General features: G+C 35.9%; 1 protein-coding gene across 4 annotated transcripts; it reads right to left on the bottom strand.

Moving 5' to 3' along the window:
- Window positions 1-194: 194 nt before the first annotated feature.
- On the bottom strand, window positions 195-20979 carry LOC142540905 (histone deacetylase 15-like). Of its 4 annotated transcripts, XR_012819181.1 has the most exons (18): window positions 20700-20979; window positions 20426-20614; window positions 20208-20319; window positions 18655-18731; window positions 18199-18274; window positions 17968-18032; window positions 16426-16481; window positions 14808-14931; window positions 14556-14681; window positions 14422-14472; window positions 8807-8875; window positions 7949-8057; window positions 5675-5754; window positions 4581-4663; window positions 4371-4416; window positions 3359-3530; window positions 2903-3201; window positions 937-1062 (listed from the first exon to the last, which is right to left on the bottom strand). XR_012819181.1 is itself a non-coding variant. In XM_075647366.1 (17 exons), exons 2-17 carry the CDS (start codon window positions 20573-20575, stop codon window positions 935-937), a joined length of 1527 nt encoding a protein of 508 aa, XP_075503481.1. In that variant the 5' UTR covers window positions 20576-20614; window positions 20704-20979; the 3' UTR covers window positions 195-934. The 4 variants fall into 4 exon arrangements, 3 of the variants coding, with proteins under 3 accessions (XP_075503481.1, XP_075503480.1, XP_075503482.1); XM_075647366.1 differs by lacking the exon at window positions 2903-3201 and having other exon boundaries at window positions 195-1065; window positions 20704-20979; XM_075647365.1 differs by lacking the exon at window positions 2903-3201 and having other exon boundaries at window positions 195-1065; window positions 20700-20978.
- Between the last annotated feature and the right edge of the window lie 3586 nt (window positions 20980-24565).

Below are 24565 nucleotides of genomic sequence, written 5' to 3'. Positions count from 1 at the left end.
ATAAACAAAAAGCATTCTTCAAAAAATAAATATTTTAATTCAGCAAGATTTAGATGTGTTAACACATAACTTTTTAAATATATTAAAAAAAAACAGTTAACACATGGTAATCTATGATAACCCAACATAACTAAAAAAAACATAATCGTAATTCGATCAGGCAAACTACTTGAACGCCTCATTACAAGCATACAAGTTCAAACATGAAATTATATTATACATTTGATCTACTCCTTTCTTGAGGAAAATAATTTACATAAACATCCATCCATAAAGAGCATGAGTTCCTATCATAATGCATGACTACTTAACAGGAGGATTCACTGCAAATACTAGCTTGGCTCATTATTGCCGAGATAATGGCCTACTTCTTCACATTCATCGTGCAATGCATGCAGTTATTGATAGACAGAAGAATCATGGTATACACTTCCGTGTATTAGCTAAAGCGTTACGTATGTCTGGTGGAGATCACATTCACGCTGGTACCGTAGTAGGTAAACTTGAAGGAGAAAGAGACATCACTTTGGGCTTTGTTGATTTACTGCGTGATGATTTTATTCCAAAAGATCGAAGTCGCGGTATTTATTTCACTCAAGATTGGGTCTCTCTACCGGGTGTTATTCCCGTAGCTTCAGGTGGTATTCACGTTTGGCATATGCCTGCTCTGACCGAGATCTTTGGGGATGATTCATGGATCAATTTATACTCCGATACTAGCAATCAATTTCTAATATCAATTCAAAAATTCACTAAGTCAGGCAGTCACGATTCGATAATAATAGGATCCGAGTCTGATTAAAGCCAGTAACAAAAACTACCAAAGTTACCAACAAGGTTACATGAAGAACAACAGAGTCTGAAGTGCACAGCAAAATCTTTCCATAAAACTCATGTAGTGCATTAGATGAGTTAGTAACAGAAAAAGGAACAGTTAGATGTAGCCTTTAAAATGATTAAGAAATACATTCTTGCACCAGACTCGATATAGCCACCTCCTGCGTCCCCATTTCCACCAGGTCGGACCCATCGAGCATCTTCTCTCTCTCTTCAACGACAGTTCTGCTGCAAATCAGTTTCATATTTATACTAACAACTTGATGCATAATTCATATACAGAATAGATATGAAGTAAGAACCGATTCTAACCTAATTTCGCCCGCCCAATCTTCTTTCACTTAACAAAATCCCATCTAAATAACATTTCATAAATCCTAATTTGATTTGATTGAACCATACATTTACGCTGTAACAATTGGTTCTAAAATTTAACTGATATCAAAATCATAGAGTGTATATTGCCAGGCAATTTAGTTAAAATTAAATTTTATCATAGCATGTAACAAGAATGTATCGATCCCATGTTCCTAGAGTATAAAGTATTGATTGTAATGGCTTCACAAGCACGAGATTTTGGGAGAAGAAGTTTCAAAGTAGTACCAAGCCAATATGTATTATTTTCAAAACCCTATATGAGCGTAATCCCCATATATTTCATCAAGTTGGTCATGAGTGGCCTTTGTCGCCTTATGCCCCACGTGTATACCCACAATACAAATTCCGAGTATATATTCTCAATGTTCAGCTTACAAGTGTAGGGTCTTATAAGAATATAAAGCTATTTATTGTGCCTTAAGTGACGAGCTCGAGCTTTTGGGACAAGTGTTTTCAGCATCTCTGATGCCCAAAAGGATCATATACAAATTGGTGTCATACTTCGAAACCAAAAGAAAGTAGAAGTGGACTACTTCGTAGACAATAGTACACCAAATTAAGATCAAGTAGGATCAGACACCATATTAAGAATAAAAATGAGGATATCGAACTTAAAGTTTGCATACAACATACAAATTGACTTGAGTGATTCTTGATATATTGGAAAGCTAAAAAAGAGGTCCAGTTTACATGTTTACTTTTTCTGTAAAAACTGAACCAATACAGTGAATAATTTTAAGAAATAAGAATCTCTATCTCTTTGCAAAAATAACCGTTGTTTAGTGTGGCAATTTTTTTTGGAAAAAAATTTGCACTGCTCCAGGGGATTGGATGGACGGCTACTTAGTTCACGGTTGATACCCTTGTGATGGTAACAATGGGAGTGAATTATCAAATGTTCAGGCTAGACAAGTTCATAATGTGAAATCATCTAATTGATTATCTTATGAAAAGCTGATAACTCAGGACGAATTTTAGGAACAATATTGGAGATTCTTGGCAGCTTATGGCTGAAAGTAGTGGACTAAAATAATAAAAATGGGACACACGAGTGATATTGAAAAAAACAAGATTTACTGGTAATCTGGCCGAAGTAGATGTCTACATTGGTAAGATTTCCCATGCTTTGAGGCTAAGTCCCATCCATTTGTTTTGATCAATTTGACTTCATTCAATCAGATAAATGTGTATGCATTCCTATCACTCTGCATAATCTGTATGTGTCTGACTTGATTTTATGGTGCGATCGGAAGTGTTTGTATATACTATCATCTGCTCATATTGGCGTGTGATCAGGGTTGACTCTTTAAGCATAGTCGAGACTCATATCTAGCTTAACTCGCTCCCAGTAAGACATCTTTCAGGTAACCATGCTCAGGTGAGGAGGGACAGAGGAAGTTGGTGTGTGATGTCTGTCTGACTTGGTGAGGCTTAGGTCACTATGTTTTGGTCATGTGCATATTATATATGCTTGTATCTTAAGGCTTTGTCTGTAGGTGCTAGTTTCAAAGGGTTGTGCGTATCTCTTTTACAGGAGATGAATTACAGTCTTCCAAACACTCACCTTACAAGCTTTTCAAGCAAATGAAGTATCCTGATCAGACTTTTATATCCTAGTTTAATGACTTCATCGATATATTCACCTCTCAATATTGGTATATTCAAGCTTCAAATCAAACAAAATTACCTGTGTACTGAAGATCCAAAAGGTTCAATATCTGATGTCTCTAGTCTTAAAAATTCAATACGGACACTGCTCACATATTGAATAAATGTTGGTTTTCTTCACTTTCTACAGTGATCAAACTTTTAGATGTTCCTGAACTGCATTCATAATATAGTTAATAGCAAACTCGAGCTTCTTCGTACTCCTTCACTGGGTCTTAAGTTGAGATGATTCACTAAATGGTTTAAGTGTGCATCATCCAAGCTTACCAAGTATCAATATAGTATCCACATAATATTTTTTCCATGTAAACCTCGTATCTAACCTTCATAATGCTCCAGTTAATTTTAATTGAACCTTTTCAATCAAGGAGGTATGATTGACAGCAATATAAATGAAGCAAGGAGAAATTCACCACTAGAAGTGAGAGTCAAAATTCAGGGACATTAAAAGGGTCATGAAAAATTATATACTAACTTCTATCCTGGAGAGCAGAACATCCCCATTCTGATTGCAACTTCAAATATTTGGGTTCAAGTGGAGGCCAATACTTCATCTGAATTTGTAAGACTTCAAGAACAGTTCGCAATCCAGCCTTGGTGGGTATTACTTGATCTAAATCATGTTCGGGAACATCACCAAGTAAGACCTAACAAATGAGGAATATCCAAACACGATTATATAAGCTGCCATGAATCATAAAAATTAGGAGAAAACAGAAGAATCTCCACCACCAATATATAGAAAAAAAGAGAATACACAGCACAGATGGCATAAAATGATTATTCATAACAGGCTCCCACAACTGACAGACCAGTTCATCAGAAATGAAAAGAATGAGGAAGCAAATAGGCTACTGATCAATTAAATGGAATTAACCCCACACATAGTTGTCAAGGACGCGCTTTACCGAAGAAAGACACACATTTTTAAATTTTTTTTAAAAATATTTTTACTTAAGAATAAATATATTAAATATGAAATAATTTGGTCACATTGTCACACTTAACAAAAAAAAATTAATAAGTTAATAGTAATTAATAACATGATTAAAAATTTTCAATCATCCAAATAAAGTTCATCTTCTTCTATCGAATCATCAGAGTCCCCAGAACTTTCGAACTTTTATTATTCTTGGTCTTCATTATTTTCTTGATCAACCTCTATTTTTCTTTCTCTTCATCAAAAAGATATTAAATCGGTCTTTCTGATTGTTTTACATGTAGATGTCAACACCTTATTTTTCTGTTCAGAGCTCTCTTTTTCTGATTCAGGCGTAGAAGTGTTGGGTTGCTAGGGTTTTGGGTTTGAGCTTTTTTGTTTTAAACCAAGTAATTAAAAAAATCACTTTTACTTCCAAGGCTAGTCCAGGCAAGCGCCTGGGCTCGCCTTAATGAATCGCTGCGCCTCCCAGACGCAGGGTCCTCGTCATGTGGCGCGCTCGCCTTTGACAACTATGACCCCACACGAGATGAGAGTTTATCGGCACCTTAACAACAGAGGTAGCAGATGCTGAAATTGAACGAAGATTGTACCTGTAAAATGTAAGTATATTAAGAAGGCAAAAAATAAAAAACACTCTAGAAACAGCAGTAGAACATGAAGAAAAATTGTTCAGTTGAAATGCCACTAAATAAGCAGATGAACAATTAAATGCCATTTATATGGTGAGATAAGGTGGCATGAACAAGTAACAAACCCGCCCTCAAGGATGACCAGTAACTTTCCACCAGATAGAGCACTGCACATCTGTGTCATCTGTGCATAGCCGGTAGGGGTGACCTAAGAAAGTAAAACAAAATTAATACAATGGAAATAACTAAACGACAGAAACGGAAGTCTATATGAGAAATAATCTTTGATTTGGAAGCTTATAGTAAGATGCTATGACACAAACAACTAGAAAAAATATGAGGGGCAGGATTTTTTCAGGGAATGATTCGTCCTTCACAAAAGAAAAGGGGAGGGTCAATTATATTTTCTTGGCTTCTTTATTCATTGTTAAGATGAGATATACATATCTCACTCTGAACTAGGAAATTGACAATCAATAAAAAAATCTAGTTGCTTCAACACTCATAGTAAATATTAAAGTTTTAGATAATATATTTCTCTAAAAAGGTGGTATGATACTTATATTTTAAGAGTAATATGCCAGAGAGAAAATTTTGGCAGTAAAAGATAACCAAGAAAATAAAGGAATATGTAGAACTCTAAAATGCTATGCTACAAACATCACTGCAATAGAGTGTATATTTATTTCGAAAATTTTACTAGACAATTAGAGAACAAAGGAATTTGTACTGCATTAATTTGTTCTTAATGCTTAAGGATTTGTGAATTTTCAAAAGTAGGGATAAAAAATCATTTTGTTAATATTGTTAATAAATCAAGGAAGATTATGATCTAATGATTCAAGAGATTGACTGATTTAAATCCCATAATATATGGGATTGTAGTCTTTCCTGTTATTTTATCATTTCCTGTGATATGTTGTAAGAAGAAGAATATGAAATTAAATAACGTGGTTTTTTCCTCTCTTTCATTTACTTACACATTTAATCTTCGTAACCCAATATTGCAATTAAAAATGCAATTTTCTTAGTTGTTGTATCAATTAGATTTACAGCTGGTCATAATATTATGTATTAACTACTACATATGATTTCATTTGCTACAGCAAAATAATTAAAGACCTTGAGTCATCCGTAAAATGCAGCTTACACGTGCACAACATGGATCTTCCGAGTGATACTTAAAAAATGAACTATCCTGAAATAAACAATTCCTTACATCACAGCAGCCAAGAGGATCTCCACGTGCAGCATCAAATCCAGCAGAAATTATTGTAAAATCTGGGTCAAACTCTGAAGCTGCATACCATCAAAACCTAAATAACATCAGCAGGAGTAAATTAATTATCAGGATCATTAAAATTGTGCAGATTAAGTATTATTCACAAGACATCATGTGAAAGCAAACAATAAGGTTTCTCAGATTTATGTTAGGTGATGAAATTAAAAAATCACACAGAAAAACCAGAATTGTGAAAGTTGTGGCATGAACTAGCTAGCGAGATCGCATTGACACATTAAACATCCTCAGTCCCAAAGCAGTCCTACACCAGCCAATTTATTATCTTTCTTACACCCAAGGTAAATATATTTGTCAAGAACAGTAAAAAAATAAAATATAAGGGTGGTATAAGCTTCAGCAAACCTCCACGGCACAGTTTTGCAGTATTATTTTATCTAGAAGAATGCATGCAAAAAGCAGGTGCTATAAATCTAAAATAGATTTTAATATTCTATATCACCTACTAAAAAATTCGATGTCATTGTAAAAAGTAGAATTCTATAGCTGAATCATGTCTACATTAATTATTATACTGAACAGAAGAGGGGTTGATAATGACTAGTTTGGCATATTTATTGGTGCAGTTCCAAAATTACCTATACCTTCTTACAAGTGAGAATACTAAAGACCAAAATTATAATTTTACATGATAAAATAGGTCCAGTGTCAAAATTAACAACTCTTAACAGTTTCAACCTCAATTGCTCCCTATTGTTTCCGTCTTTCTTATTTTCTCAACAAATGATGGTTTGAAACAAAGTATTACGTATACAAATGATTTAAAGCTTTTTAAGTAAACTTTCAATATATAACGTGTTTAGAACATGTATTGCATGTGTACCAATTCTTAATATCAAGAATGGCCATCTCAAGATAAGAAAGAAAAGTTTTCATAATGCTTACAAGAAATAGAAATATATATGTATAATCTGGAATCAATTTGATACTAATAACATTATGAAATATGATTTAGTCGTAGGAAAGAATTTCTACCATATTTATCATTGCATATTTTTATTTATATTAAGAGAGAATGTTTGCAATCTCTAAATTAAATGTAATTAATAACAATCTTAAATCTTTACCATTTTGTCATGTACACAAGTGTCTACAACCGACCATGTAAAATTCTACGTTGTATAGCATCTTCCCTTCAATATGTTTATTCTATTTTGAAACACAGTATCAAACTACGAAGTCTTATCTAGGGTGTTTTGCCTCGTGTACTGTCTAAAAATCTAGCTCGAGTCACAGTTAATGTAAACGGTAACAACAAAACTTCAGTTTATAATTCATGTGATCATACGGTACATAAAAGTTACCCTTATTGCTGCCTAAGTATAAGGTTGGAGTACGAAACCGCTGGTGATTTTTTCATCTACCTATTTGATTTATCCTTCTGTAAGCTAATTACGCAGATCATGTTTTGCTGCTCAACTGAGAATCTCTACTTGCCTGTTTGTTATGTCTGTCTTATTTTGGAACGTGTTAACGTGCAAAATTTTCATCAAGAATTCTTTTGTGCTTCAAGTTGAAACCTTCAGTTCAGATTTCTACGTTCAACTTGGGAATTATTAGAAAGCCAATATTCAATTATGATATATTTTACCAATATAAAGATGAAAGGAGTAATAAATTGTAAGGTAAACAAAGAGAGATAATTAAAAGTTTTAGCTCTTGGGGTTTAATTTCAAGGAAATAAGCCACAATGGCCAAACTACCCAAATTTGATGCATCATGCTCTCTCTTGGATAGATATAATAGAGAAGATAACTTTACATACGAAATGTTGAGTAAATTACTAGAGAGATGTTGCAAAGAGAAAATTGTCAGAAGACTCACAACAGTTGAGGGCATTTTAGTCCTAATGAGAAAGAAAAGGTAAAAAGTTCACTCACAAACTGGAGTTTGGAACCGTGCTATTGAACTTCCAAGTTAAAAGATATATTGAGTGTAATCTTGTTTAAATACAGCCCTGTTGAATATTTTAAAAATAATGCCAATTTTTTTATGAATCAAATACAGCTACACCCTTCATTACATTACATAACAGGACACGAGCAAATTCTTTTGTATCTGACCATGAATGAAACTCTAAAAATTCCAAAAAGTCCAATACTCAACAAGATCTTGAGTGTAAACTACTTGATTAGCTATACAATACATGACCAGGTTCAGTTAAACTGTAAAAAAAGAGTAAAATGACATAACCTATAGGCATCACTACTTGCTGAAATGCAAAAATATAGTCATTATCACCAACTCCTCCACAACTCCATGGAATATTTACACAGTATCCTTCCGCACCCGTAGTACCAACCTGAAATAGTACGATAATGATAAGTCAATTTCTCATCGATAGCATTATATAAATGAGAAATGAAAAATCACGAGTCTGCTCAAGTAGGCTCATACGTACACATACATTGACAACTTCATTCCGCTACTTTTTGCCAAATAAAGATTGAATATCATTTGTTACTTTTTATGATTTTCAAAAACACGGTAATGTGTTACATATTAGAAAGTGTCCAAACTCTGCCTAGGTAAGGTAGTTAAGAACATAGATCAAAGTTAAATAATTGGAACTACTTTTGCTTACTATAGCATGTAAATGCATTCATAAATTCAGTGACAGTAAACATTTTTCCCATGCCTAGAAACAGGATTTGAGTTAACGGAATTAATAAGTTGAAAGCAATTATCGTTGTTTCCACAAACAAAATTGGAAGTGATCAAAATATTATTCGATAGCTTTTATAGTCATTAGCTGTCAGGGAAAAGCATGTCTCTGGGACCATTAAAAAAAAATAAAACAAAACAAACAAAACCTAATATCACTAAATAACAAATTTGAATCAAAACAGGACTTCAGCAAAATATTTTCAGCTGTCTTGTAGGTTGTGAGCTCAGAACATTCAATCAGAGCAAGAAAAAGATGGGGACCTCAAAATATTTGAAGCAAATGACTTGGTACCAAGGGCACAAGGCCATAAATGAAGGAAAATAATTATCAGTACATAAAAATGGAAGTCTACAGCAATCAGTAGTAATAGGAAGTGCCGGTACCTCGTCAGCAGCTCCAGTACCAGGATAAAACTTTCCACCCTCATGTCTATGCAAAGATACGTACAAAACCTGAAGAATTGATAAAATTAAAATCTGGGGTGAAAATATATTTCAAAATAGAAAAACAAAACTTGCAACAAAATGTTAATGAAAATGCTCACATGTGACAGTCCTGACATAAATTTTCTTCAAGAAATCGACACTTTATAGAAATATCATAATGTGGCATTGAGATACTAATCGATGCTTCGTTGAGATATCAACAGAAACACATAGTTTGAACATAATTCAAAAGTTCTCACGGTTTCGTTAGTTGGTCACCTTGAGCATATGCAAAGTCGCAACAAATTAGGACAGGACATACACTCGATGTGGAGGCCAAGCAACCGCAAACAAGCGGTAGTTTATGTCAGAGCCCAATACCCATTTGAGCCCAACACATTCAAAATTTGTTTTTAAACCCAACCCATTTAATGTATTACGTACACCACAGAAAGAAAAGCTTCTCCCACCCTTGCAACCCGTCGCCCCTACCTCCGTTTCTGCAGCCGCCGCGCAGCAGTTGGAGAAGTAGCGCAGCAACCCAGCAACATTCTTCCTCCAGTCTTAGAGCCTCTTTCCTGCAATGAATCGGAAGATTTCGAGCTCGATTCTGCCCAGTTTCCAGCACCTGTGCGTGCGAGCTTTGATCCGGTTTTAGGTAAGATTTTTGGCTTCGATTCTTAGTTGTTCTTGGTGGATTCGTTTATATAAGTGAAGCCTTAAGTTCTCCCCTATTGTCCAGCTTGCTTTCTTACCATGAACAGTATTTCCGGTGATTTTTCCGGCGAGCCACCTCCGCGAGTCTACCATTGTGCGTTTAAGCTTTGATTCTTGAGGTATTAAGCTTGAAATTTCAGATTTTAAATCGGGGAATTCAATTTTTAACCGCTCCGATTTAATTTGTTTTAATCGTTGGAAATGCATTATATTGAGGTATATAACAAATTTATATTGTAGTTTATATCGTTGGACGAGTTTAAGGTTTAGATTCATCGAAAAGTCCTTAAGAATTACTGTGGTATTGTAAGTTGTAGTTGAGGTACGCTCAACATCAGGGGGTATTTTGGTTATGTGGGATCCGAGAGTGCTATCCATCACGGATAATATGATTGGGGAATTTACGGTTTCGGTATGCATAGACAAGAATAATGATTTAGATAGCTGGTGGTTTACAGCAGTATATCACAAAAATTCTGGGATGAGTTGGCGGGTTTGAGAGTTTTGTGTGGGGATAGGTGGTGTTTGGGAGGGGACTTCAATGTTGTGAGATATCTGACCGAGAAAATAAATAGCCACTCACAAACAACAAGTATGGCTTGTTTTGATACGCTGATTCAGGAATTGGAATTGTGCGACCCACCCCTACTAAATGCGAAATTTACATGGTCAAATTTGAGGGCTATACCGATTTGCAGCAGAATAGACAGATTCCTATTTTTGGGAGGGTGGGTGGAATTATTTCCATATCATAAGCAATCGGTTGTGCCACGCATTACTTCGGATCACTTTCCAATTGTATTGGAAACACAGAAACTTAAATGGGGACCTTGTCCATTCAGATTCGAGAACATGTGGCTGCAACATAAGGGTTTTAAGGATAAATTCTCTACGTGGTGGAATACCACACAAGTTGAAGGATGGCAGGGATATAAATTCGTGAGAAGACTTAAGTATATTAAGGACAAAATCAAATTATGGAACGACGAGGAGTTTGGGAAGATTGAAATGAGGGAGGCAGAAATACGAAACAGAATTATGACACTGGATGAATTGGAGAGTGAGGGGAGGGAGAATGCGGAAGGGGTGGCTGAAAAAATCAAAATAAAATGGGAGTTGGAAGAGTTGGTGTGCCGACGAAATAGAATGTTATATCAAAAAGCGAAAATTAAATGGTTAAAAGAAGGAGATCGAAACACCAAAATTTTCCATTCCTTGTTAAACCACCGAAAAACAAAGGCTATGATTGGTAAATTGGAAATGGATGATGGGGGTGTTATAGAGGATGAGGGTCAAATAGTACAATTCATTGTTGATTATTTTCAAAAGTTGTACAATAACAGAGATGTGAAAAGATTTGGGATTGAAGGAGTGGAATAGACACCTATCGATGATGATATGAGGATTGAACTCGAACAACCATTCTCCGAAGAAGAGGTTAAAAAGGCGGTGTTTGCGTGTGACAGATGTAAAGCACCGGGGCCCGATGGTTATACTTTGGCATTTTATCAGGATTGTTGGGATATAGTTAGAGGCATTTTTTTAAGGGGGGATCATTAATGGGTTGACCAATGAATCGTACATATGTTTGATACAAAGAAACATGACTCCTTAAAAGTAAAAGACTTCAGACCCATTAGCCTCATTACGAGCTTATACAAGATAATTGCAAAAGTGTTGGCTACAAGAATGAAAAAAGTGTTATCACATACATTGTCAGAATCCCAAAATGCATTTATTGAGGGAAAGCAGATATTGGATTGTTGTTTGATTGCGAATGAGTTGGTTGAAGAAGGGAGGAAGAAAAACAAAAAAGGGTGGGTTTTGAAAATTGATTTTGAAAAAGCTTATGACAATGTTGAATGGGATTTCTCGGATTTCGTCTTACAAAAGAAAGGTTTCGGGGAAAGGTGGAGAGGATGGATAAGAGGATGCGTAAATAATGTTTCGTTTTCAATCATGATTAATGGGAGACCGAGGGGGAAATTTAAAGCATACAGAGGACTTAGACAGGGAGATCCTTTATCACCATTTTTGTTCAATATGGTTGTGGATGTTTTGGGAAGACTGGTTGACAAAGAAAAAGAAGAAAATTTCATCAGAGGGTGCGAAGTGGGCCGAGATAAGGTTGAAGTATCACATATACAGTTTGCGAATGATACATTGTTTTTTGTTAAGAGGGAGGAACACATAGGCTTCTTGGTGCGAGTTTTGAAGGCGTTTTGTGATATGTCAGGATTGCGGATCAATTGGGACAAGAGTGCTTTATTGGGTTTAAATCAAGAAGTAGAAGAGGAAGATATAGCTAAGGGGATTGGTTGTCGCAGGGAACAATGGCCAATAAAATATTTGGGAGTTCCCCTCGGGGGTAATCCTCTACAAGTCTCTTTTTGGGAACCTATCATGATTAAGATAACTAGAAAATTGGCATCTTGGAAAAAGGCGTTCTTGTCCAAAGGGGGGAGAGTAACATTCATTGCTGCGATATTGAATGCTTTGCCTATATATTTCATGTCTCTTTTCAAGGTACCAAAAGGAGTAGCGGGGGCGATGGAGAAAGTAATGAGAGACTTTTTGTGGGATGGGAATGAGGGAGAATCACATTGTCATATGGTTAGATGGGAAAAAGTTTGTAGACCGAAGGAGAAAGGTAGCTTAGGTCTCGGGAATATATGTTTGAAAAACATTGCGTTGATAGGAAAATGGTGGTGGAGGTTTAATGTTGAAAATGACTCTTTGTGGAAAAGAATGTTAAAGAGCAAGTACCGGCTACAAGAAAATGGATGGGATGCGGGGTTCGCTAAGAATGTGACTTTTAGATGTCCGTGGAAGTTCATTTCTACAACATACCCGACTTATCACCGACTAGTGAGATTAGTTGTTCGAGGGGGGAACAAAATCAGGTTTTGGGAGGACATTTGGTTGGGAGATTCATCTTTCCGGGATTTGTTCCCATCTTTATTTCAGCTTTCTTTGGTTCGTAACTTGCCTATTTCTTTTTTTGATTCCTTCGATACTTCGTCAAATGATTTTTCTTGGGATTTGCATTTCCGTCAATCTCTCCGAGAGAACGAGATCATTCAGTTATCTTCGCTTTTAAGCATTTTGGTGGGGGTGAGATTAGTGATTAGTCGAAAGGGTTGATGATTTTCAGCAGTGGGAGGGGGATCAATCCGGGAAATTCACAGTCAAATCTTTTTTCCAATCATTCTTTACGGATAGTAATGGAGCACAAGATTTCAATTTCTTCAATATCATTTGGAAAATTCCTATCCCGTCAAAGATTCAAATATTCTCGTGGACGGCAATCCTTGCAAAATTACCGACATCCAAGATGATGCAAAAGAGATATCCTAATTGTGCTCTTTGTCCCAACTGGTATGTTTTGTGTCGAAAGGATGTGGAAACACAAGATCATTTGTTAATTCATTGCAAGTTCACACATGCATTGTGGGCTAAGGCTTTGGAAGAGATGAGACTGGTCTGGGTCATGCCGAAAACAACTCATGATTTGTTTAGAACAGACCTCGGACATATGCTCGGCAAAAGAGGTAAAATTTTCTGGACAGTGGTCATCCATGGGATTTGTTGGGCAGTTTGGTTAGAGAGAAATAGGAGAATTTTTGAAGAATTGGAAGAAACCACGGAAGACCGTTGGAGAAAAATCAAGTTCACAATAGCAAACTGGATCGGAGTGGACAAGCACTTTCAGGGATTGTCTACATTTGATATTCTACGTGATTGGTCGTTTGTGTTGTTGAAAATTATTTACATACTAATGCGTGGCAGTGGACCACTAGTCCACTTCTTGTAATGTAAAATTCTAATTTTAATAATATGGTTATGCTTCTTATAAAAAAAAAAGAGGTACGCTAAAACCTATATTATTATGACGTCTGTGTCGGCGTGTAAGAATATCCAGTGGATATTGTTTGCTATTATGGGACTTGAATGTTTTATATGATGCATTCATGCATTAATTAATTTGGCATAGTATACTAAGCCTTGACTCTTTGGACGACGATTTATGTTGATTTTGTTGAGATATATTGAGTCATCAGAGGGAAGAGTGGGATAAGATTAGCCACATTCCCAGATGACAGCTAAGGACGAACGACTTAGCTAATCGTATTCCCGATGCTACGTGCATGAACAAGCGGCGATTTGATCACGCATTCCTGGCAGGTTTGTGGCCACAGTTACCGTTGTTGATGCTATTTGTTTGGACTCTGTTCGGTATCAGTTATTCCATTATTACCTGTTAGTTGTCCCACATCGGTTGGATAAAATACCTGGGAGTTGTATATATGGTCTTGGACAATCCTCCCCCCTTGACCTAGCTTTTGGGGTTGAGTTAGGTCCAAGTTCCAATCTTAACATGGTATCAGAACTCAGGTCCCACCGTTATGTGTTGGACTGCCCATAGTTGGGTCACTCGTTCTGCCCATAATTGGGTCATTTGTAAACTTCACGCTCCAGATGTTCATTCCTGGGCTTGAGGGGGTGTGTTAGTTGTCCCACATCAGTTAGATAAAATACATGGGAGTTGTATACATGGTCTTGGACAATCCTCCCCCCTTGAGCTAGCTTTTGGGTTTGAGTTAGGTCCAAGTTCCAATCTTAACATTACCATTCATGCATCGCATAATATTGCATTTTACTTGGTATTATTACATATCATTTATTTATGTCATAATTTTACTGGTTTGTCATACTGGGTCCGACCCCTGTTTTTTTTTTATGTTGTGGTTGTTTTTTATGTCATAACAGATTATTCCAGGGGATTTGACGTGTCTGATATAATGGGTAAAGTAAATGTAGATCAAATTTAAAGGTTTGACAATGACAGAGCATACCGATTTGTTTGTCTCAAATATTTCTTGGGTTCCATTGCCATGATGTACATCCTGCAAGGTTCGCATAGCCATAAATATTAAGAAAAAGACCCATAAAAAAGAAAATTTACTTAGGCTAAGATTAGCCCAATTACGCAGTCAATGATCAAGACCTTCTTTGCTCCAGCTCTCTGAGCTGCTGATGCAGCAATGGCCGCATTATTATGAAGGCAAAAACCCATGGCCTGTTTTACACATGCGTGATGACCAAGAGGACGGACCTGACTCATTGGAGACGGGTGAGGAAATATGCATGTAAATACGTTTCTGTCGAATTAGTTATGATTTTTTTTGTATGTGAAATATTCCAAAACAAGACTTTTAAAAACTTCACAATGTTCTCTTACCAGAGCAAAACCATTTTTAGCACTTCCGGAATATATGGATGTCGCAAGATCAAAACATAACCCAGCAGCAAGCCTGGCTGCACAAGCTGAATACTGATTTGCATATGTATCAGGTGTGAAATAGCTGAAATTAAGGAATATAAAATGTTATAAAATGTTTATTTTGATATGAACCGACTTTTAACATATGGGACACACATCTCTAGACATCTTTTGTGCAAAGTTATGATGCAATGAAACAGATTCATGTCAAATGTAGAAACCTTGGTCCCGCTCACAAATATATACTGCATGATCAAGATCTAATTGTACATGAAATATTTGACTATTTATGCATTTTGTGCTAGATATCAGTTGTAATCATATCTATCACAATTAGACTTTCACTTTGTGTGTGTGCAGTTTGTAGAACAAAGACTAATTGATTGTAAAAGATAAAAACAATACAAGGAAATAGCATAGGCCCAAGACCTAAACAGGTAAATAAACGGCTGTTAAGTTCATTTCCAGATATAAAACTGAATATGGACAGAAACATGTTTGGCTGCAAACATGAAATGCAGACAAAATGACCAGAGCTCCTATTAGTTCTTTCCCGACTGTAATGGGAAGCATAATTCATACATGGAAACAACACAAATCCAAGCAGAAATCTTGTAAATTAAGAAGGATGCCATTAAAACAAAATAGTAGACTTTCCGAGCGTAGAAAATATGATTGTAACATGAATAGAAGAATATTACTGCTTATTTTTTCATTACGCTCATCTTTCATGTTCACTAGAGATAACAGTTCACATGTAAGAATAAACTGGTCCTCTCCTCTGCTTTCCACATGATTGTTTTCTAAATTACAGGTGTTCATACACTAGTTTTCTCTTCAGGAGTCGATACATGGATCAAGTTCTATATTTTCCAATTATTACAACTTAAATTAAATCATTGATCATTTCACATGCTACTCGAGATTAACTCTTCGGATTTGATCTTATTGCTGGCCACTTTTAATGCTAACTTAAAGACAATTTGAGATATGGCACTAGTACACGTGTCCGATCACGTTAGCTATTTTGAACCAATGAATAAACTGTCGACATACAGACATCATGCCAAATCGAATTGGTTTTAAATGTTCGATCAAAATTTCATAAACAAATGAATTAATAAAAACAAATTATTCAAATCCCACACCAAACAAAATTGTCAAATTAAAGAAAGAACGAAACCTAGAATTTGAATTAACGCATCAAAATAAAGGATAAAATTAAGAGTAACCCCTGATTCTCTTCTAATTACTCAATTGCTGGCACATTAGAGTAAATATTTCTTCACTATTTTATTCTTAATTTATCATTTCATTTTCACAAGAAGAGTACTCTATGCTAAGTTCACAATCATCAATTTAATAATGCATAGTTATAATTGAATAAATAGCAAATTCCCTTGTATTATTTGCATCTATATAAGAAATAGATTTGCACACTTTTAGGTTTTAATAATCCACCACTACATTCAGCTAAAGAAATGGATGCTAAACAATAAATGGAATACAAACAAATTTAGAGCAAGAAAGTACGTAGTGAGACTTAGGCAGGAATATCTATAGAAAATTGCAATACCTAGAGTACAACTGGCTTGTAAGTTCAACCGCGTCAATATTCTTGAGAGAGTGGACCTAATATCTCCAAATCAATCATATAATTACACACATGCATACTCCAAAAAGTAAAACAACTGCTACAATTATCATAGCACTAATGCCCTGAAATTTGTAAGTGTTGGACAGTGTATCTGTGTGTGTGTATTCCACCAAATTTCTAGGTGCAACAATCCAAAATTGCCAAGTATCAAGCAGTCCAAAGTGGGAATCTGAAAGCTTAAAAAGAATAAAATATATTGTCTGTGTGGAAACGAGAACAGGTGGAAATGCTAGTCTGAAAGCTTAAAAAGAATAAAATATATAGTCTGTGTGGAAACGAGAACAGATGGAAATGCTAAGCATTCAGGCAGTTTGAAATGAATGCTGTCACAATTTACCTATATTTCATTTTGTACACTTTGATAATGTCACTTCTACCCACTCCTGGGATTTCCATTTTAGAAGAGCAGTGAGAGAGGAGGAGCTTGTTCAGTTGTCCGAGTTATTAGGGGTTTTAGATTCCATTAGGGGTTAGTTGAAGGGGTAGATGACTTTCTAGAGTGGCGAGGGGATTCTTCGGGTATTTTCTCTGTCAGATCCTTCTATGATTCGTTTTTCCAGATAATCGCTTTCCAGTTTTTCCCCTTTTTCATGTTATTTGGAAAGTTCCGATCCCAAAAAAGATCCAGATATTTTCTTGGACAGCAATTCTGGGTAAACTACCAACCTCGGAGCGGATTCAAAAAAGATGGCCCTCAATTGCTTTGTGCCCAAACTGGTGTGTGTTGTGCAGAAATGGAACAGAGACGCAAGATCATATGTTCATCCACTGTTCATTCACAAATAAGTTGTGGGCTAGAGCTATGCAATCGCTTCGATTGGTTTGGGTCATTCCCAAGTCAACAAAGGATTTATTCTATATGGATTTGGGGCAGCTTACTGGTACCAGGGGAATAATTTTTTGGCAATCGGTGGTGCATTGCGTATGCTGGGAATCGAAGAATTTTTGAAGACAAAGAAGAAACTGCAGAAAAATGCTGGGAAAAAATAGTGATCAACATGGCAATGTGGATTGGAAATCATCAAGATTTTAAGAATGTTTCGATTTCAGATTTGATGAGAGATTGGGAGTATGTGTATCATTAAGAGATAATTGATATCATGTATTTCTTGATGACAGTGGACCACTAGTCCACTGATGTACTTTGTCTTAAATTATTATTAATAAAACATTGTTTCTTATAAAAAAAAATATTATTAGTTTCACTTGACCACAACTCATATCCTCATGAAAATATTGAAAAAAATTGACAGCTCTTCGGCTGCATATCTTTAAAATAAATAATGTGAGAAATGGTAAAAGTGGTGCCACATCACCAGCATACAATTTCGTAAAACATATCAACAAGAATATAGCATGACAGGGATTTTGCTATAGAAATTCAGAGAAAGGACTCTATATGAAGAAAACGATACAGACCAAATTAAGTCCATTGAAAATGCATTGGTGAAATTATATTACCATTTGGAGTTCTTCACGTGTGATTTCTCTCGCTAAAATCGGATTGCACCTTCCCGGAAATATACCTACCATGTTTCAGAAGGGAAGAAGCACCGGTTTCTTGTCAGCGAATAAAAAAAGAGGTATTAACAAATGTACCGCATCATAACAATAACAGGAAGCTATATGCATGCTAACTGATCTTTCGGTTGGAGGAGGATTGTAATTATTGCAAGAATGTGCCACGCAAACCTGTAGCAGCAAGGCTGGCAGCAATAGCTTGAAGACGATCAGGTCTTTCAGCATGAGGACGAGACTTCACTTCTACCTTTTCAAATAAATAGAACACAAGAAAGATGTTGATTTCTAACAAAAGTAATGACCAGGAATTTCTGAAGTATTTGATATATTGTGAGCCTTGAGGAAACAGAGAAATTAGTAGCACGATACCACCTCATCCCCAGGATCACTTCTCAAGTACTTACAAGTTTCGTAATTGATAATGCTTATGTAAATCTATAAGGCACAGAAAATTACACTAAATAGAAATGTATAAAATTATCAGAATGATACTAAATGATCGATGAAAAAAATACTAACAATGAATAATTATTCAATTATTTCTCAACTGTTACTAAATAAAGGTAGAAGAGATTGTGGTTATGTGAAAAAAACTTGTAAAGAAAATGTTTTCAAAAACTACCATACCTCTTCATGAAGCAGCATTCTCTCATCAAATCCTATAGCAGTCTGGTTGTCTGCTACGATACCTTTCAATCGGAGATCTACATGATGTTCAAATAAAAGAAAAATGTTTCTTCAAGAAAATTTTGAGAGTGACGGTATTGCCAATAGAAGTTTAAAGTTACAAACCACGGTGTCCAAGCGAGATGTATATGAACCACGTTTTAAAAAGTTTCGATTTCATCATCATTTGGTTTTCTGCGGACTGCCTTGAATGACTCAAATCATCGAAGCATTCAGGTCTCCTTTCTTAAAATTTTATAAAACTATTGTTCGACAATCTATGCTTTATACCTCGGAGTTTTGGGCCACTATAGGACTACATATGCATAAGTTGGCGGTAGCAGAGATGCGTATATTAAGATGGCGGTAGCAAAGATGTGTATGTTAAGATGGATGTGTTGCAAAACACACAATGATAGAATTAAGAATGAAAGGATTATAAGCTATTTAGGTGTAGGCCTCATATAGAATAAGATTAAGGAAAAACGTCTAACATGGTTTGGTCATATGAAGAGGAGACCAAACACGGCCCCAATCAGACATATCTTAGATTGACAAGTTAATGGAAGGAGTAAAAGAAGAACTAGGTCATTGAAAACTTGGATAAAGATGATTGAGGAGACATCTTAGATCTTGGTTTAAGAGATGACATATGAGAAAATCACTCATTTTGGAGAACTAATACCCATGTAGCTGACTCCGCAACTAGCGAAAATGTGTTATGATGATAATTTGGCACTTCTTACGTACTTCTCTAGCTTCTTAGGCACTATCTTGGAAGCACTGAAATGGATATACCAATGTTGCCCGTGTTCTTGGCTTTCCTACGACTTGCCTTGAGAATTTCTAGGGTTTAACGAATAAACCTTCGTATGATGTTTTCAAGCTCAATTTTGACTGTAGAAATAAAGGCAATCCTGGTGACTATTAAGTATTGAGGTATTGTTCATGATTCTTTTGACAACTCTTCGGCAATAATTAGTGAATTTGTTTATCCTGATTTGGACATCCATGCTAAAGTTTTGGCTATCCTCAAGAGTATTAAAATATATTGATTTTTTCTTGATCTGGATTGAAATAGATTCCCGATCGAGCATTAATACTTTGAAATCAGGCAAAACAATATGGGAGCTCTAAGATATATTCTTGAGAATTTGCTTACATTTCTCCTCGAATCCGATCCACATCTCTTAGATTTACCTGGAAGTAAACAATGTTGTTCCATTGCTTTGCCAGCTCCCGTATCTAGGCCACTCCAAATCTCTAACTTTAGGGATATACAAAGAAGTATTTGTATTTGTTATCTCGTGAAAATCAATAAACTACATATACCTTGTATTAGCACAATTCTTTGATATATTGTCGGATACCTAAGCCTAGTCACAATCTTTTTTCACTTTTATTCGAAAAACATGTAGAGGTTTGCATAACACCTGCATTCTTGGTGGTTTTCTAGTAAAAAAGAAAAGAATAAATAAGAGTTTACCAAACTAATAGTTCAAAAAATTCATAACCTTTTAGCCTGACAGTGGTGTCTGCCTCGTTTACAGTTAGACCTTCTTCGGATAAGGGGGGAGCCAGAAACCCATACTTAACTATACCAGACTGTCTATGTTCGCCACAGAACTGTATCAACACCACAAGCATTCAGCTCCATAAAAATAAGAATAATAACAAATGAAATCAAAAAAGAACCCATTCATCATACAATGGAATCCAAACACATGCCCACCTCACAATGCACGCCTTTTCCAAAATTATCCATGGTACAGTTGACGCAAAACCATTTTGTGATTTCAAAAACATCTTGGTCCTGAGAAGATGGTTCCCAATCACTGTCGTCATCCTCGTCGTCTTCAAACTCGTAGTTGTTGTTATACATATCTTATAGAGTAACGTCACTACTCCCTTGTGCATTTTCCTGCAAGAACAAAACCGCTATACCAAAAAATTGCAAGAAATCGAACAAAAAATGAAAGAGGAGAAGGAAAATCAAACGAAGGTACTTGCTCCTCTGAATGTTGCTTAAATTGGGAATCAGCAGCGGGAAACACAGAAGCTTCATACTTCTCATCCCTCGTCGAATTGGACTCCGAATCCCCATTGGAAATAAGATTTTCAGCCTTTCCGGCCTTAGAATGACGATTCATTTGTATTTGCTCGATGGCCGGAGGAATAAAACTGGGAAGCTCGAGCGTTTCAACACAAATTACTATTCCACCCGAATATGCACAGTTGAAATCGCACTTTAAACCCGAGGAATTTTTAAGCTGCTGCCCTGTACAGCGAGTTTTAGAGCAACTCCAATGGGAGGGTTCATAGCTGGCATGAGATTTATAAAATAAACTTTATCAAATAAAAAACTTTGCATTCAGAATTGTACATTCAAGATTTATATGATAAACATGGTCCATGGTTTTAAACCACTTATTGTGTGGGTCCCACCACAATATAAAAAGTTGCGTCAAACTTTTGTTTTTTTATTATTTTTTTAGTTTGATATATGGCCCACACAAACTCATATAATTGTCCATTCCTTTTTGCATGCATTTCGATTCTTTTTTTTTTTTTGCATAATTTTTTTATTTCATTTAAAAAATAATAATTATTCCATTTTTGGCAATAAATATGCATATTCTCATTCTGTACCCAACACTATCATTTTTCTTTCAATTTACACAATTATATTTTCTTTCTTGCTATCCACAGATGGATAAAAATTACCATCAATATTGGATGAATTTGTTGGGTTCTTCCTAACTCACAAGATAATTCATCTTCGGACAATCCAAATATTCGCTCTCATAATTTTCAATATTCCCCAAATTTACCAATGAATCTGAATAATAGCCATGGAGCTCCGGTTTTAATGTACCCACCGGAATTTTTTCAATATCCTTTCATGCCACCACCTCCTTATGGAATTCCTCCTCCTATAGCAGCGGGTTTTTGTTCAGACGAATCAAGAAGGACTAGTACAGAGGGAACTGGCACAGAGAAAGAATCCATGACGCCTACTTCTGTACCCAAATCTCATTTGCCACCACATTCATCGCAAGTTGGACTCGAGAATATTATCCTTGATAAGGACACAGATTCAGGCAATGAGGACCATGCACCACAACCAAAAAAGGTTTCTTGGTCACTCGGAGAAGAGAAGGTCCTTGCAATGTAATGGGTCTGTATTAGCACTGATCCTAAAATTGGTAATTCTCAGAAGATGGAACAAATGTGGGCTAGGATCGCAGTGGAGTACAACAAAAATCGACCTGCCAAAACTATTGAGAGACGATGGCAACCATTGAAATCACATTTCTACTATATGCAAAAAATGACGTCGTTGTTTAATGGGATATACAATAAAGTTCATAGTCAATGGGGAAGTGGTTGCAACGACGCTGATATACTTGTAAAGGCGCATGAAGAGTGGATGACTGAGCCAAAGAACAAAAACAAACCGTTCAAGTATGAGCATGTGTGGAGGATGTTGGATCAATTTATTTATATAGGCTTATATGTGAATAATTATGTATTGTGGGTTGTCTATTAAGTTAAGCCCAAAATAAAGTGATCAATTAATGTTTCGGGTTATTGGGCTTTAATGTATCTAATGGGTTGTGGGCCTTTAATGTGTAGAGACATAAGTGTAATTTCTGTTTTTATGATGGGCTAAAACAGAAATATCAGAAGATATTGATAAACATTATCTATAAATATGGGTCATGGTCCCCAGATCTCGCGTTATCACTTTCACTATTCTCTCCCCCATTAAGAAAATAGTTCTGAAGAGAAACTAAAGGATTCTCTCAAGAAAAGAGCGCGTAGATCTGGAAGATCAAGACACGTTCTAAATAATTCAGGATTATGGCTTCAGGTACGCTTTCGCTTAAGTTTTCAGTCAAATTCTTGATGATTTATCATGATGGATTCTGCGGTTTATGGGTTTCTCCCAACAAGTGGTATCAGAGCCATTCATGTTTGAATCATTGAGATTTGTTTAAAGTTTTTGTATACTTTTTGGATCCAGATCTGAAAAAATTAAATTTTGTTTAAATTTTTTTTGATATGGCATCAGATCTGGAAAATATATTGATATGTTTTCAGATCTGAAAATACTTTTGTAACGTACCCTAATTTTTACTACTTCAAAATTTGCGGAAAAATTTAAAATTTTCTTAAACAAAAAATCTATAAGGTCGTCACTCATCATTCATCATATTAATATTTGAAATCAACATCACCAAATAAATTTTCCAACAACATACTTGTTTCAAATGTCTCACATCCAACATAAAAGCAGAGTATTTTAAACTTTTCATAAAAACATAAACTTAGTGGTCCTCGGGTTTAGCCTTCCGCTCAGTCCAAGCATGCCCCTTGGTCGCCACCTCCTGTCTCCTCCTCAACATACTCACCTGCATCGATCAAGTCTAGTGAGTCTAAAGACTCAACACGTATAAACTGGAGATAGCAAGTACTACATAATAAAACCACATAAAATTTCAAAATAAAACATACATACTTGAAAGTTGAACCTACATCATAAACTTGAATTTACATACATACATAATTAGACGTGCCATCAACTTAAACTTTTCATAAACATACTTGCATACTTGAATATACTTGAACATACATAACTTCAATATTTTTCGTAGAGGATGTTTCAAAGCAAGTGACCCATAACATAATAAATGCCTGATCAGACAAACCACAGTACTGGACTGACAGAAACGTATCCACTGCCACATACATAAGATCCACGTTCATAATTTAACGGGCTGGTTGGTCCCCGTTCATAATTTAACGCTTTCCAACCTCGATCTAACCCGTTCATAATTTAACGGGTGGATTGGTCCCCGTTCATAATTTAACGCTTTCCAATCCTAAACATAATTTGGTCACAAGACATTTAGCATAGCTCAAAAACTTAAAATATTTTCTTTGCACATCATACATACTTACTTGGTGTCGAGGGATTCGTTGGACTTTGACTGGGGCTGTTGCTGCAACATACTACATGAAATTTCATAATTACCTTGCATAACTTAGACGTAAATATCATGCTTACTCTCAAGCTCAATAATTTCTTAGGACATTCTATAATTTCGAATGACACGACTTTGATAAATCCTTGCTCTAAACCATAACATCAAACCTCAAAATCATAAATAAATTTTCCTAAAATACGTGAGTACACGGACCCCGACCCCGGGTCCGTGTACAGTTCCGTCTAGGTACTGCCAAGTAATACTCAAAAGGAATAGGAGGCACGGACCCCGTGCCTAGGTCCGTAAGGGGTCCGTGTTGGCTCGCAAAAATGGCTACTCGAAGGAAACAAAGGCACGGACCCCGTGGAGAGGTCCGTGTCCGGGTCCGTGCACCTGCGGTGGCATGAAACTTACGAAAATTCTGAACGTGATATGCTTAACTCCCTCGACTCGACTGCACAGACCAAGAATCAACACCACGAGCTCATCTTAGGCTACTAATTCAATGACCCAAGCCTAAACAATTGTCCCAAAACAACCAAAATCACAATCAACCCAACAAACCCGTGAACGAGACTTTTTGACAACAAACGGTTCTATACGACATTCAATTTCCCAAGCGCCTATCGACAAGAAACGAAGCTTCATTATACATCCCAACATCATAAATAATATACCTATACGCAGAAACGATCACCCGTCGATCCCCAACGAGGCCTGCAACATAAAAATTCAAGAACACAATTTACGTAAAAGTTGCAGTTTGAGCAGTCCCACGAAAAACGCCATAACTCACTCAATTTTAATCCAAAAATCTCGAATTTTATATCAAATCGAAGGCATCAAAAAGTTCTACGTTTTTGTTGTTGAAAGTTTTCTCA

This window comes from Primulina tabacum, chromosome 3 (assembly GCF_025594145.1).
Source record: "Primulina tabacum isolate GXHZ01 chromosome 3, ASM2559414v2, whole genome shotgun sequence".
In the NCBI taxonomy this organism is placed as follows: Eukaryota; Viridiplantae; Streptophyta; class Magnoliopsida; order Lamiales; family Gesneriaceae; genus Primulina; species Primulina tabacum.
Note: the sequence above shows the minus strand (reverse complement) of the source record. Positions and strands in the feature narration are given on the sequence as shown.

What these genes read in the sequence shown, in the direction of transcription:
- LOC142540905 (XM_075647366.1), bottom strand. Translation starts at nt 20,575, where the DNA reads ATGTATAACAACAACTACGAGTTTGAAGACGACGAGGATGACGACAGT. An exon ending in GCAAGTAGTGATGCCTATAG is followed by an intron (nt 5,755 to 7,948) that starts GTTATGTCATTT and finishes GATGGTATGCAG; the next exon opens with CTTCAGAGTTTGACCCAGAT. An exon ending in CTGGTCATCCTTGAGGGCGG is followed by an intron (nt 4,417 to 4,580) that starts GTTTGTTACTTG and finishes TACATTTTACAG; the next exon opens with GTACAATCTTCGTTCAATTT.